We start from the raw sequence: 14141 nt of genomic DNA on the forward strand, positions 1-14141 counted from the left end.
GTGATAATCTACTAGTCACATGAATGAGACTGGCCGATCCTGACTTTAATAGTTACTAAGGAGGCAACCTGGGGCAAATTGCCTTTCCTTTCCTCGTCAAGTTTCTGATCTGTAAAATGGGTTTAATAAAATTATCTATTCCTAGATAGTTATGAATATTAAATGAGATGATATCTGTAAAGCTTTTAGAACCTTGTTGGATTTTTAATATTCAACTTTATTACTTTTATCCTAAATGCGCACACAGTATTCTGTATCAGAGAGAAATTTCTTACTAATTACCTCACTTTGAGATGGAATGGAAAGGCTCCTAGGTTCTCATCCTAACCGTTTGGAATGTAAATAAGGGCCAAATAAACCCCAGGTGTCTCCAAGCTCTGGGCTTCACACCTGGGCAGAGAGCCCCCCTGCCTTTCTGACAGGTTAGAAGTTAAACGTAGGGAATTAATCTAGACTAATCATTTGGCACTGTCAGGAGGTAAGAAAAGTTTTATTATCCTTTTGAATCAAAGCAATTAAGTACAGGAATGGTTGCAGATCTAATCTTCAAGGCATAAGAAGTCTCAAGGAGGCTAATTCATTTACAGGAGCACTGAGAAATCCAGAGGTCATTTCTCCACATGTGCTTGGCATAGAACAAGTATAGCAAGTGTTTGTTATAGAAATAAAAATAAAATAAGCAAAAATGAAAGGAAATAATGAAAAGCAAAGTATACTGACAGAGAAAAATACACAACAAAAAGATTGATAGATGCAAAACTTGGTTGTTTGAAAAAAGCGAATAAAATTGAGTAGTCTCTAGTTAGACTAATCAAGAAGAGAAACAAGTGAGCAATAGTTCAGATGGAAAGAGAGACGTAGCTACAGATCTAGCAGAGATTAGAAAGATAACAAGAAAACAACTTGAACAACTTTATTAGCGCCACCACTTTGGAAAAGAATTGACATTTTGTAAGGTTAAAGATAAGCATGCCTTATGATCCAGCAATTCCACTCCCAAGAATATGCCCTGGATAAACCTTTGCCTATGTGCACCAGGAGACAAGTAGAAGGATGTTCATAGCAGCATTGTTCATAATGGCAAGAAAACAGAAAAATAGAATACTAAATGTTTGCATAGAGGAGAATAAAGATATAAATTGTGGTGCCTTCATACAATACAATAAACTATTGAGCAACAAATTAAAAAGTGAATAAACTACAGGTAAATGCCATTAACAACAACAAATCTCACAAACACACTGTTGAGCAAAATAGAAAACTGCAGAAAAATACTTTCAGCACAATATTATTTATGTAAATTAAAAAACAACCAAAATTAAGCAATATGCTGTTTAGAGATATGTAAATATATGGAAAATTATAAATAAAAGCAAAGGAATGATAATTGCAAAATTTAAAATAGTGATTATCTTGAGTTAGGAGGCAAAGGAATGAGACCATGAAACACAAAATACGAAGGACCTCTTCATAAAATTCTCTTATTTCAAAAGATGACTCCTTTATGTTTTAAATACAGGGAACAGAGATTTGTCTCATAAGTGTCACTCTGTTATACCACATCTTTCTTTTCCCTATTGTTATGTTCTATGTAATACTAATTAAACGCATGTGTGTAACTAATTTAAGTGTAACAGAATTCAAGGCAGTCTTTATTCCCCCTTCTCTCAAAAATAGAATAGGAAAATAAGTTGCTAGTAACTAGATTTTACAGTGGATTGAGAATTGAATTGCTAAAATCATATTTCACAGAAAAATCTAAATTGACTTCTCAGGTTATGAATACTTGATTATGGTAGGGACAGTTCTGAAATAGTCCCATTTTCATTCATTTGGAAAAGGCAGCTTTTCATTACACTGAGTCTTATGGCCAGAAAGAGGCCAGAAAGGGCATAGTTTTGAACTGTCAAGCTTAACACACAGATATAGAACAAATATCCTCATAGTCCTCTAGGGCAGATTTGAGCCAGCTGATTATCACACTGTGTGTAGTGTCCAAACAAGACACAAAGAAGTTTTCTGGCAAAAGAGAGACAGAATATCTTCACTTTTCTGTCTATTGAAGAAATATGACCAAAAGACAGCACTGAAAGATAATTTACACATGGCATATTATTAATATACATATCATTAAAGACATTTTTTAATTGAAGATTACTGTGGTCTGAAACTCATCTTTATTATATGTAAACTCAATATTTTAACATCATTATCTTAAAAATGGAAATGGAGGAAGGGGAGGGGACAGTCATAATTTCATATTCTTTGAACATTTGCAGAAATGGCAGTAGTCCTGGAAAATCATAATCATTCCTCCCCATCAAAGCTATCTTAAGGATAACCCCTTCTGTATTTTTAATGTGAATTGCTGGAGGGTGGTGATCCATACCTAGTAAAATTTAAGAGATCAGTTCAGACAGAATACTACAACAGTTTGTGTTAAGGAGAATCACTGTCCACAGGAGTCTGAGAAAGAAAACAGAAGACCTTACCTTTATGGTGGTTTGCACTGGACACAACTTTCCCCCACAAGGTTACAATAAATATAATTATTAGCAGTTTTCCTTTTGTTGCTTTCTGTAAGTATCTCTTACTCATCCTGCAAATGAAAATAATAATAAAAGTCTAAGTGCTTGAAACCATTGTCTTTCCATTATCATCATGCTATGTTTAAAACCTTATGACACCTTAGCACACTTAACTTCTGAAAAGTACCTTTCTTGCACTTAAAATGCTGCCCATTGTATATAAACCATTAACAGAGGAAGGTAAACCTTTTCCACACAATCTACCTTGATATGACGCAAGAGGTAAGTGAGGTCCAGCTTTAAGTCTTAACAATAGCCTAAATCAATATGGAAATATTAAGACTTTTCTCTCTATGTAAATATGGATTTAATTTATTAGCAAAATCCAAAACCCAGTCATTTGAATAATTTTTAAATAAGTTTATTTATTCTACTCAAAAAAAAAAAAAGGTTCTTTCTTCAATGCCAACTTCAATGGGCAGAGTAAACAGTTTTGATAAAATTGCTTAAATGAATTAATGCAAAGAATAAAGCCACTTCAAATCTATTGTTTCTAAAATGCTAAAAGTAAATAAATAAATAACCTGGGAAAGCAGCTTCTTTATTGCAAAGTAACCTGACCCAGACAATACACACAACTCACAACTGGAGACACAAATGTTTCAATGTTGTTAGAATCCACCTTGCTCTACTTTATCAGAAGTAGGAGAAAAATGAAAAAACAATATGAAAATACCAAGTTATCGTTTTCAAGTTGAGCCCACAAAAGCAAAGAAATATTATAATAAAATAACAGTGACCTATGTGAAAATTCAGCACTTACTTTCTCCAACACTTTATCCTCATTATTTTGTTTGTGCTACAGAACAAACTCAGGATCTAATTTGCCTAACCCCATTGCATAGTTGATGAAAATTTGAAAATTTGCCTCATGTCACATTTAATGATAGAACACAAATTCAAGCCCAGAACTGTCTAATTCTAAAATCCATACATTAACCACTCCTTTGCTAAGGCATAAGCAAAACTAATATAAAATAGAATCAATTTACAATTATATATGAGGAAGTGAAAATATATGACCATCACCCGGCACCTTTTCAGATTCAGATCCTATATTGAACTACATTTTTGTTCAACCTACAGATCCTTGTCCTGATTTTAGTGCAACTTCCCGAGATTATTCCCTGACCTATCAAGATTCCTTTCCTTCTTGAGATGTCTGTTATCCTTTTTCTCATACCTCCTCCTCCAAAGCAATCATTCCCTCTAGAAAATTTAATTCAGTGATACCACTGATAGCTGTACAATTCCAAATAGATGTGTTTACATGGCTATAACAAAAATGAATTTAAAATAAATATACCATGATTTCTCATATAGATATATGCTAACATTTCTTATAGTAGGGAAGTTGTGCATACTAAATCAGAGGTAGAGGAGGCAGCATTTTATGATTAAAAACATGCGCCTGGAGTCAGGTTGCCCAAGTTTAGTCCAGGTTCTAGAGGTCCTGGTTGTCTAATGTTGGGCAAGTTTCTAGAGACCCTGAAGCAGGCTAGTAATCAATAGATGGATCTGGAACCTGGCAGAGAGTCCACGTGGACATCAATAACCCTAAATGGCTGCTGGAAGACCCCACCCCCAAGATTCTGCCATCTAGAACAAAGACTTCTTCTGGAAGCCAGGAGAAGCCCCAGGTATTCCCCAAGGGCTTTATCATTGGGTCCTCACTGGCGGATTGATAGGTGGGGTAATTAATCAAAACAGCAAACAGCTGGAACCCCTCCCCAGCCATTAGCAAAGGGGTGGAATAACTAATGGTTCAAAAAGCAGTTGGCGAGGACTGAATGTGCTGTCTCTTGTGTGCTCTCTCACCTGTGGACCCATCCTGCCCTCTGAGCACTGGGCTTGCCATTTTCCCTCTGCCATGTGGCCACACAAGTAAAACCTAGGCATTTATAACCTATAATGGGGAATTGTAGCCTGTAAATCAACCCACTTTATCATTTTTCAGCCCCTTCCTCTCTACTTGGGACCCCAATCTATTATTTTCTCCCATTTCTCTTCCTTCCCTACCTGCGTAAATTACAGGCCTAACTTGCCTGATGTGCTCTTGAAATGCATTTCTGCAGCATAGTCAAAGAACCTAGACAAAATCCGGTAACATTCCTGCTTCAGTTTCTTCTTCTGTAATATGGTATAATGCATGATAAATGCCTGGCCCAATGACTGGCATGTAGTAAGGGCTCAATAATTATGAGATATTAATGAATGCTCAATCATTTGGATGCTTTGTTTTGTCCTTGGGTGGATGGGAGGCGAGTTCCATTCACAAGATGATTGAAGGGACTTTTGGTGGCACCAAGAGCTGCCTCTATAGATCTTGGTCTTTTAACATGTCAGAGATAACACGCAATGGGAAAAGAGTGTAACTTTGTGGTCAGAATGTTTGTGTTTAAAATCTGGCTCCCTGCTTGCTGGCTATGTGACTTTGAACAAATTACTTAATAATATGAAATATTTTTGTTGTCAGTAAAATGAAGATAACAACATGATGCAAAATGCTGTTGGTATATGGACTAAATGAGATAGTCTATGTAAACAGTTTAATAGTATGCATAACAGTAATAAATGCTCAAAATGTTAACCATCACTGTGATCATTCCTGTTAGATCCCCATTTCCAAAAGTGTATTCTGTGAGGCACTAGATTCCTGAAATACTACTTCAGTTTTAAAGAAAAACAGAGAGGACAAATACATTGGTAATATGCTCAGTTCAGCAAATTTAAACAATAGATTTTTAACGGAAAGGATATAAGGTGTGCAGTAATTTCCAGAAATCTTTCTCCACAGAGTAAAACAGGGTACTAGTGTTCTGAGGAGGTGTTTTCAAGAAATACTGAGCTGTAACAATAATCTGGCTTAGAATTCTCTCTCAGTAAACCAATTGCCTGTTTTGAATCTTCCATCCTATTGCCTTTGTTTCTTCTCAGCACTCTTACTACTAGTTTTCTGATTTTTTCAACCATCCTACCTCCCCTCCTACATCCAATACCAGCCAACCACATTGTACATCATAGAACAGAATGAAGAGTTTATCACCTCTTTTGACAAGAACAGCTGCTTAACATAATTCTTTCCCATAGCAAGTGGCCTCTGCTACAGGTCAGTGACCCATCATATTTTCCATACTACTGTGCACCTACCAAATGGAACGACAGAACTGACAGCTAGTCAAACTTACAACTACACATATGGAAACTGAAACACCCACAAAGTCACCAGGCTGGCAAACTAAAGAGAAGAAGAATGCAGGTCAACATTTATAAATCTATAAAGACACCTGCCTTCTCCTTCTCATGCCACCCCATGCCCATGCAGTCAATTGCTCTGTCAATATAACTCCTGATTATCTCTTACATGTATATACTTATTTCCAGCTCTACTTCAATATCATAGTTTAGGCCACCAAAATTTCTCACTGGCCACAGTATCCTAACTGGACTTCCTATTTCAATATTACCCTCCTCTGGACATGAGGGCAGGGAATATATCTACCTTTTTCATAACTACATTAGCAGTACTTAGCACATGGAAAGTGCTTCATAAATGAATGTAATGCATTTGCTATGTTTCAGCCAAATACGTGGTCAGGAGAAATTCCTGCTTAAAACCTTCTTGTAACTTCCCCTCTATGGTTCAGGAATGGGGGTGGGGGGAGGGTGAAAATCCTTAGCAGGGTGTAGCAGCTTAATATGGTTATGAATTCCAAAAATAGATAATGGATTATGTTTGTAATCTGGTCTGTACCTGGGCGTGATTAAGTTATGATTAGGGCTTTGACTGGGCCACATCATTCGGTGATAAAAGGCATGGCAAAGGACACAGTTGAGGGTTTTGATGTTAGAGTTTGATGCTGAAGCCTTAAGCTGGAGCCCCAGGAAGTAAGCACACACAGGAAAGAGAAGCAAGCCCCAGGAAGGGAGGAACTCAGGAAGCCCGAATCCTCACAGACATCAGCAGCCATCTTGCTCCAACACATGAAAATAAGGCTTTGGTGAGAGAAGTAACTTATACTTCAGGGCCTTATATCTATAAGTTCCTACCCCAAATAAATACCCTTTATAAAAACCAACCAATTTCTGGTATTTTGCATCAGCACCCCTTTGGAACTAAGACACAGGATACAAAAAGCCCTTCAAGATTTGACTCTTTTTCATGACCCTAACTTTATTTTACGCAATTCCTCCTGCTACAGACACTCATAGTACGTACTTTACTCTGCCTAATTCCTTTAATGATTTCCAAATAAATCTCTCATCTATGTCCACCTGATACGTATCATCCACCAACCCCACATCATACCACCTCTGTCCATTCTTCAAATGGCTAAATGTTTTTTATTTTTCATGGTGTTAAGTTAGAATTTCCTTTATAGGATTTGTTCAAGGCCATGTTATGTTTCCTTCTATATGTACACCACTCATTTGCCAGGCTGTATTCAAATTTTCCATTTACATAACTCAAATCCTTACTTTCATATAAATTTGACAAAGATAAGGACTGTGCCACACATTTGTGAAGGCCTTGAGCTCCACTGAAAATCCACCTTAATAACTAGTAAATGAGTATTTTTTCAGTGTTAGTGGTGCCTTAGAGCCAAACATATTGAGCAGTTACCAACATGAGGATGAAGCAAGTATATGTCATCTCTTTGGGATGAAATTAGGAGTCTGAGAAACAACTGGAAGAAGGAAATGAAGAAGGAGAGTCATAGAGAGAGAGAGGGAAAAAAAATGGGAGAAATCCTATCATGAACATGTTTTATTCTAAACGATTTTAATAACAATCACATTTGAACAAACTGAAACATAATGAAGTGACAAGGATTTTTGTCAAAGGGTCAATACCAAAGGAGAAAATCTGAATGGTATATTTGTTTTTGATCTTGTTTGAGAGCACAGAAAGAAGGGGCATTCCCTGCACATTGAGCAAAACACCAGATAACAGCTTAGAAACGTTTTGCCATTGTCAAGGCATGCATCCGTCTGTAGACTTTTCCCATTCAACTATAAACAGGCCAGATTTATGTGAATTGTAAAATGGGAAAATCTGAGGGAAGGAGAAACAAGAAACTGAAGGATGAACACACTTAGATGATCAACCTTGAGATTGCTCCCCAAGCAGCAGAAGTTTGCAAGGAGCAAAATGGAAACAGGATAATTGAGAAATGTTACCCCTGGCAGTGAAGGATGTTGAAGTGAAAAGTTGTCAAAATGAAGGACTGACAATTAAATCTCCTGGGCTTTCTCTCATTTTTCTCTTTAGTAGTACATATAGAATTACATTCACTGAGAGTCAGACTTCAGGATAATTTTGAAACATTTCTCCTGCCCTGCCAATGTTAAAAGTACATTTAATTGTAAGAAAGGAAGAACTGAAAAGCTATAATCTTATGAGAGAAATCAATTTCCCATAGGATCTGGAAGTAAGTTTAACCTTAACCAGTCTAAAAAAGAGAAGACAGTGCAAGGAAAAAAGAAGAAATCCCAATGTATAAAAGGAGATAAAAGCTGGGGTCTAGGATCTAACCAGGTGGCCTCTTGTGCTTTTATAGAAATAAAGGGCACACAAGGTAATTAATATAAAAAGCCTTTCAGGGCAGTTCTCTATATTCGTTTATATTCTGAACAACCCAGTTGAACTAATTACAATGGCATGGACTTTAACAGCCAAACACAGCACAGTAACTTACCCTTGAGGTAGAAAGCTCCAATTGATGAGGCAAGTACCTTTCTCATGGTAGCCAGACTTATCTTTATAAAATATAAGTCAGATCACTTTAACACCACCACCTGCTCAAAATCCTGGTGTGCTGGTCACTGCACTGAGATTAAAATCTAAATTTCTTACTGGAGACAGAGGCCAGCCTCATCACGCTCCCTCTATTACCCCACTTCATAATCCTGACACACTCTTTCCCTCTGTTTGAGCCACAGTGGCATCCCTCTGTCCTTCACACCAAGCCCTTTTGAGACTTTACCCCACCTGTTCCCTTGCCTTGAAGGCCCTTTCTTCAGTCTTTCTATGGTGAGCTTCTTTTCATTATCATCTCCTCAGAGAGCAGCTCCTGACCCTCCTCCAGAGACCCTTCCTCAGCTCTCTCTATCCCACTATTCTGTTGTATTATCTCATTTTTTAGTATCCGAAATTATCTTATTTACTTAATTATATGCTTGTTTATGTCTTTATTCTTCTTTGTCCTCCCATTAAAATGCAATTTCCATGTGGGCAAAGATCCTTTCTATTAGTCACTGTTCTAGCATGTAGAATATTACCTGGATTATAAGGTATCAATATACACTCAATGAAGGAATGTGTGTATTGATTTTATAATCAGAATTTAAAAGATGAGTCATTTTAATGAATGTTTCATTACATTAAACAATCAAATTTCCATTGAATTCAGTAACTAGGAGTGACCTTGACAAAAACAGCGTTTAAGTCTTTGGTGGAATGAGAGCGACATGAAGGAGGAAGAGAAGAGAGTAGGATGTGAGGGGATGGAAATAGACTAGGTTACTCTTCGAAGAAAATGAAGAGAATGGAGGTAAAGATAGCATGGTGGCTAGAGGGGAATAAACAAGGAAATACAAAAGATCCATAAGGGAGGGAGAAATTAAAGATATCAATATGAGGGTGAGTTTTGATGGATATCTTTCAAATGAGGTCAAAGAATACCTTAGGCATATGTATAGGCAAATACTGGATTTTTACAAATGCCTTTGCCACCCACAGACTGTGACAATATGAGATAGAAATGCATTATCATTTAAATGATCTCTACAAAAACATACAATATTTTTAAGGTTCCAAGTTCTCATACCCAACACTACATAAAAATGTTATAAGTTGAAATAAAGTAATCATTTAAGATTTATGAAAGCTCTAGAAAGATACCCAAAATGATCAAGACTAAGCCTCATCATTGTGCAACTGTTATTACAACTGAATCCCTTCACCTGATCTAGCTATAAAATAAGAACGTCATCGATTTTCTCACACAGGAATGTCATTATAGTAAACAAGAAATTACACGACAGTTTGAGCTCAATAAAAGAAAGATATATGATAAATCAAAGGTGTTACTCTATCCTCTCAGAGAATGGACCCCAAGTCAGAATAACTACCTGAGTGTGAACCTGGCTTCATATATAATAGCTACATGAATTGGCTGTGTTTACTTAACAACGTGGAGCTGCCCATGTATGGAGTATATGAATACTATTACACATTGGTGGGATTGTTGTGAGAAACAAGTGCAATGTATATAAAGAACCCAACACAAAACAAGAGTAAACACTCAATAAACCATAGCTATTAACAGAAGTATTAATAATATGAAACATAGCCTCCTGCCTGGGAATGAGTGGGGGAAATAACCTTTGAACAACAAATAATAGAGCTCATGTACTTTATTTTTTTTTAAGATATATTTTTTTATTTATTTTTATTTCTCTCCCCCATTGTCTGTTCTCTGTGTCTATTCGCTGTATGTTCTGTGTCCGCTTGCATTCTTGTCAGTGGCACCAGGAATCTGTGTCTCTTTTTGTTGCATCATCTTGTTGTGTCAGCTCTCCATGTGTGTGGCACCACTCCTGGGCAGGCATCTTTTCACGCGAGGCAGCTCTCCTTGTGGGGCACACTCCTTATGTGTGGGGCTCCTCTATGCGGGGACACCCCTGCATGGCACGGCACTCCTTGCGCATCAGCACTGTGTGTAGGCCAGCCCATCACACGGGTTAGGAGGTCCTGGGTTTGAACCCTGGACCTCCGATGTGGTAGGCAGAAGTTCTATCAGTTGAGCCAAATCTGTTTCCCCCTATACTTTAATCATAGATGAAAATTAGGCTACCTTTTAGGAATTTATACAAAATCTATACAATTAAAAGGTAAGAATATAAGAATATATAAATAATAGGCTAAGAATAGAAGTAGGACTGATAAAAGTGCCTTCTGATGCCTCTGCAAAATGAATGGTACTGGAATATCAGAGAACAGAGGCTGAATCTACATAAAAGTGCAACATTCTGGAATCATTAAATATAAGGACAAATACTCATCAAATGCATCTACATAGAGCACAGCATGTTAATTCAAGTTATTAAATTACTATGTATGTTTTTATAGTTGTATAGTATAAAAGGTACTGGCTCCATATCTGTATTATAAGTACCAAAAGCCATCAAGAAGACAACACTGAGAATATGTTCTTCATTCTCACATGCCCTGTTGAGGCATTTTACTCTTTTCCCAGTGGCTCTGAATGACTGAGGGCAGTGGAGTCATAATATTTAAATTCCTTATCTCTTTTCACTTTGCAAAATTAATTCTAATATACATTCTCCCTCTGAATTTATCTTTCTTATTCAGTGTCATCTCAAATCTTACCATTTGTTTATTGATTTTTTTAAATTTTGAACTATTACTCCCCAAAAAATAAATAAACAAGAGGTACGTTGGTTATATAGTGTGAACAAAATGAAATTTTATATAGAAATTATATAACAAACAAAATATAATGTTAAATGATAAACCATCAGGAAATCTTGCCTATATGAAATTCCGAGAAGAAGCAAACTTTATTGAGACAGATAGGAGTTAGGAGGGAGGGTTAGGGTTAGGGTTCAATTTAGTTCAAGTATCAAGTTCAAGGAACTTAACATTGATATAAGACCTACATTCTATATTCAAATTTTTCATCTGTCAAATAATGTCCCTTTAAGCTTTTTCTCCTCTCTTGCTAGATCCCATCCAGAAACATGGGTTGCAATTAATTGTCATTGTCTCTTTATTTAAAAATGTGAAATCATATATATAACATAAATTTTCCAATCTCAACAACTCCTAAGCATACAATTCAAGGAGATTAATCAGATTCACAATATTGGAGTAGCCTCACTACCTTCCAGTATCAGAATTTTCCTACCACCTGAAACAAAAACCCTATACCCACAATGCATTAACACCCAATTCCACCTGCCTCCACCCCTGGCAACCTGTACTCACTTTCCATCTCTATGAGCTTACATATTATCCAGTATTTTCTTTATAGTTACCATGGGGCCTAAATTTGACATTCTAAATCTGTAACAATTTCAAATGCTTTCTTACCAACTTAACTTCAATAGTTACACAAACTATGTTCATATGTAGCCCCACCTTTATGTAGTACTTGCCATAAATTTCATATATACAAAAGAGTCCAAAATCAATGATTTATCATTATGTTCCATGTATTTGCCCTGCAGATTCTATAGGAAGTCAAGTATGGAGTCACAAGCAAAAAATAGAACAGTATAGTAATTTACATTTACCCATATTGTTACCCTCATTGGAGATCTTTATTTTCTCATGTGGCTTCAATCTATTGTCTATTGTCCTTTCCATTTAGTCTAAGAACTCTCTTCAGCTTCTCTTGCAGAGCCAGTCTGCTGGAGAACTCCCTCAGCTTCTGTTTATCTGAGAATGCCTTAATTTCTCCTACATTTTTTACCAGGTACAGAATTCTTGGCTGGCAGTTTTTCTCTTTTTAACACTTTAATAAGTCATCCCACTACCTTCTTCTCTCCATGGTCTTCTAATAAGAAATAAGCACTTAATCTTATTGAGGCTACATTGTATGTGACATATTGAAGTTTTCAGAATTCTCTTTTTTTCTTTGACATTCCTTTGTTTGATAATAATATGTGGCAATGGAGGTTCATTTGAGTTTATCCTGATTGGAATTTGTTGATATTCTTGAATGTGTATATTCACGTCTTCCATTAAATTTGGGAAGGTTTCAGCCATTATTTCTTTGAATATTCTCTCTGTCTCTTTCTCTTTTTTCTTCTCCTTTTATATTTCCCAAAATGCATACATTAGTACATTTGATGGTGTCCCACAGATTCCTCAGATTCTGTTTACTTTTCTTCATTCTTTCTTCTTCCTGCTTCTCAAACTGCTCAGTGTCAATTGTGTCATCTTAAAGTTTTCTGATTCTTTATTCTAGCTGCTCCAATCTGCTGTTGAACCCCTCATATTTCTGTCATTGAGACCTTCAGCTCCATTTGTTCCTTTTTGTTTGAGAAACAGTGCTCACTGGGATGCAGAGACCGGGGATTGTAGGCAGGAAGTTTATTGAGAAGCTCTCACAACAGAGGGGATCTGAATCTGAACAGAGGGGGAGAGGGGGGCTGAAGAATAGACTTCAGCCCACCCCCCACCTACATGGTTGGGGTCTGAAGAGAGACTTCAACCTGACCCTGGAAGGTGCTGATGTGAATTTATACAGTACATCAATAAGCAGGGAAATGTTACTTCATGGAGGGAAGAGGGAGGAGAGTCTGAGTACAGCCTGGGGCCAATAAGAGGCTGTAAAAGCAAATTCCTTCCCTTGCATGGCTAGGGGTTAGTGGGCTAGGGGGTAAGGTATTCTTGGAATGCAAGAGGAACTGAAGAAACCCTGGTCAGTCGGGAGAGGAAGTCATTATGCTCCACTGCCGTGTGGTTCCTTTGTTCTTGCAAGGAGATAGTTGGTTGCATTCTCCCTCATAGTCTGCTTTTCTTTATGTCCCAATCTGTTAATCATACACTGTGAGGCTTGTAATAGGGAGCCTTTAACACTTTTCATAATATCCATCTCTCTATTCATATATTCTTTGTGTCCATCCATCATTTTCCTGATTTCTTTTAGTTCTTCATATAACTTTTCCTTTAACTCTTTGAGCATGTTTAGGGCAATATTTTAGAAGTTTTTGTCTGGTATGTTTTAGATCTGGTCCTTGTCATTGATGGCTTCTAATGCATTAATATTCTCCTTTGCCTGGGTCATTGCTTCTTGTTTCTTTGTATGTTTTGTAACTTTTCCTTGAAACACAGACATTTTGATATTTTATTGCATTATCACTGAAACTGTAAACCCTGGAGTGTCTATACTTTTTTTTCTTCTTCTTCCCTTCCCCACCCTGCCCCCCACACACACACACACCTTCTTCTCTCTGTGTCCATTTGCTGTGTGTTTTTATGTGTCCACTTGTATTCTTGTCAGCGGCACTGGGAATCTGTGTCTCTTTTTGTTGCGTTATTTTACTGCGTCAACTCTCCGTGTGTGCAGCACCACCTTGGTCAGGCTGCACTTTTGTCGCACTGGGCAGCTCTCCTTTCAGGACGCACTCCTTGAGCATGGGGCTCCCCTATGCAGGGACACCCCTGTGCAGCACGGCACTCCTTACTCGCATCAGCACTGTGCATGGGCCTGCTCATCACATGGGTCAGGAGGCCCTGCGTTTGAACCCTGGACCTCCCATGTGGTAGGCGGATGCTCTATCTGTTGAGCCAAATCCGCTTCCCCGAAGTGTCTATTCCCCATGCTTGTGTTGAGCTAGTGTTCTGACAGAACTCTTCTTGGTTGCCAGGAGCTAACAAAAACAAAGAAAAAAAAAAACAAAACACCTTTCCCAGTCTTTGCAGATTGACTTCTGCAAGTGCCCTTCTTCAGGGTTTATCCATACAATGAGTTTAGAGAATTGCAGACCAAAGTGTAGGAGTCTCCCAAATCCTTTCTG

At 37.4% G+C, this 14141-nt stretch overlaps 1 protein-coding gene across 7 annotated transcripts in view; it reads right to left on the reverse strand.

The window, feature by feature from the left end:
- The window catches only part of TAFA2 (TAFA chemokine like family member 2), a 483123-nt gene that overhangs the window by 158215 nt on the left and 310767 nt on the right, over nt 1–14141 (reverse strand). For all 7 annotated transcript variants that reach the window (XR_011650262.1, XR_011650261.1, XR_011650260.1 and 4 more), the window contains exon 2: nt 2493–2599. Coding sequence is in view for 4 of the 7 variants with exons in the window: in XM_058308349.1 (XP_058164332.1) it covers nt 2493–2599 (107 nt within the window). In the remaining 3 variants the exon portion in view is untranslated. The remainder of the gene's footprint in view (nt 1–2492; nt 2600–14141) is intronic.

The sequence above is a fragment of the Dasypus novemcinctus genome, chromosome 12, assembly GCF_030445035.2.
Source record: "Dasypus novemcinctus isolate mDasNov1 chromosome 12, mDasNov1.1.hap2, whole genome shotgun sequence".
Taxonomy (NCBI): Eukaryota; Metazoa; Chordata; class Mammalia; order Cingulata; family Dasypodidae; genus Dasypus; species Dasypus novemcinctus.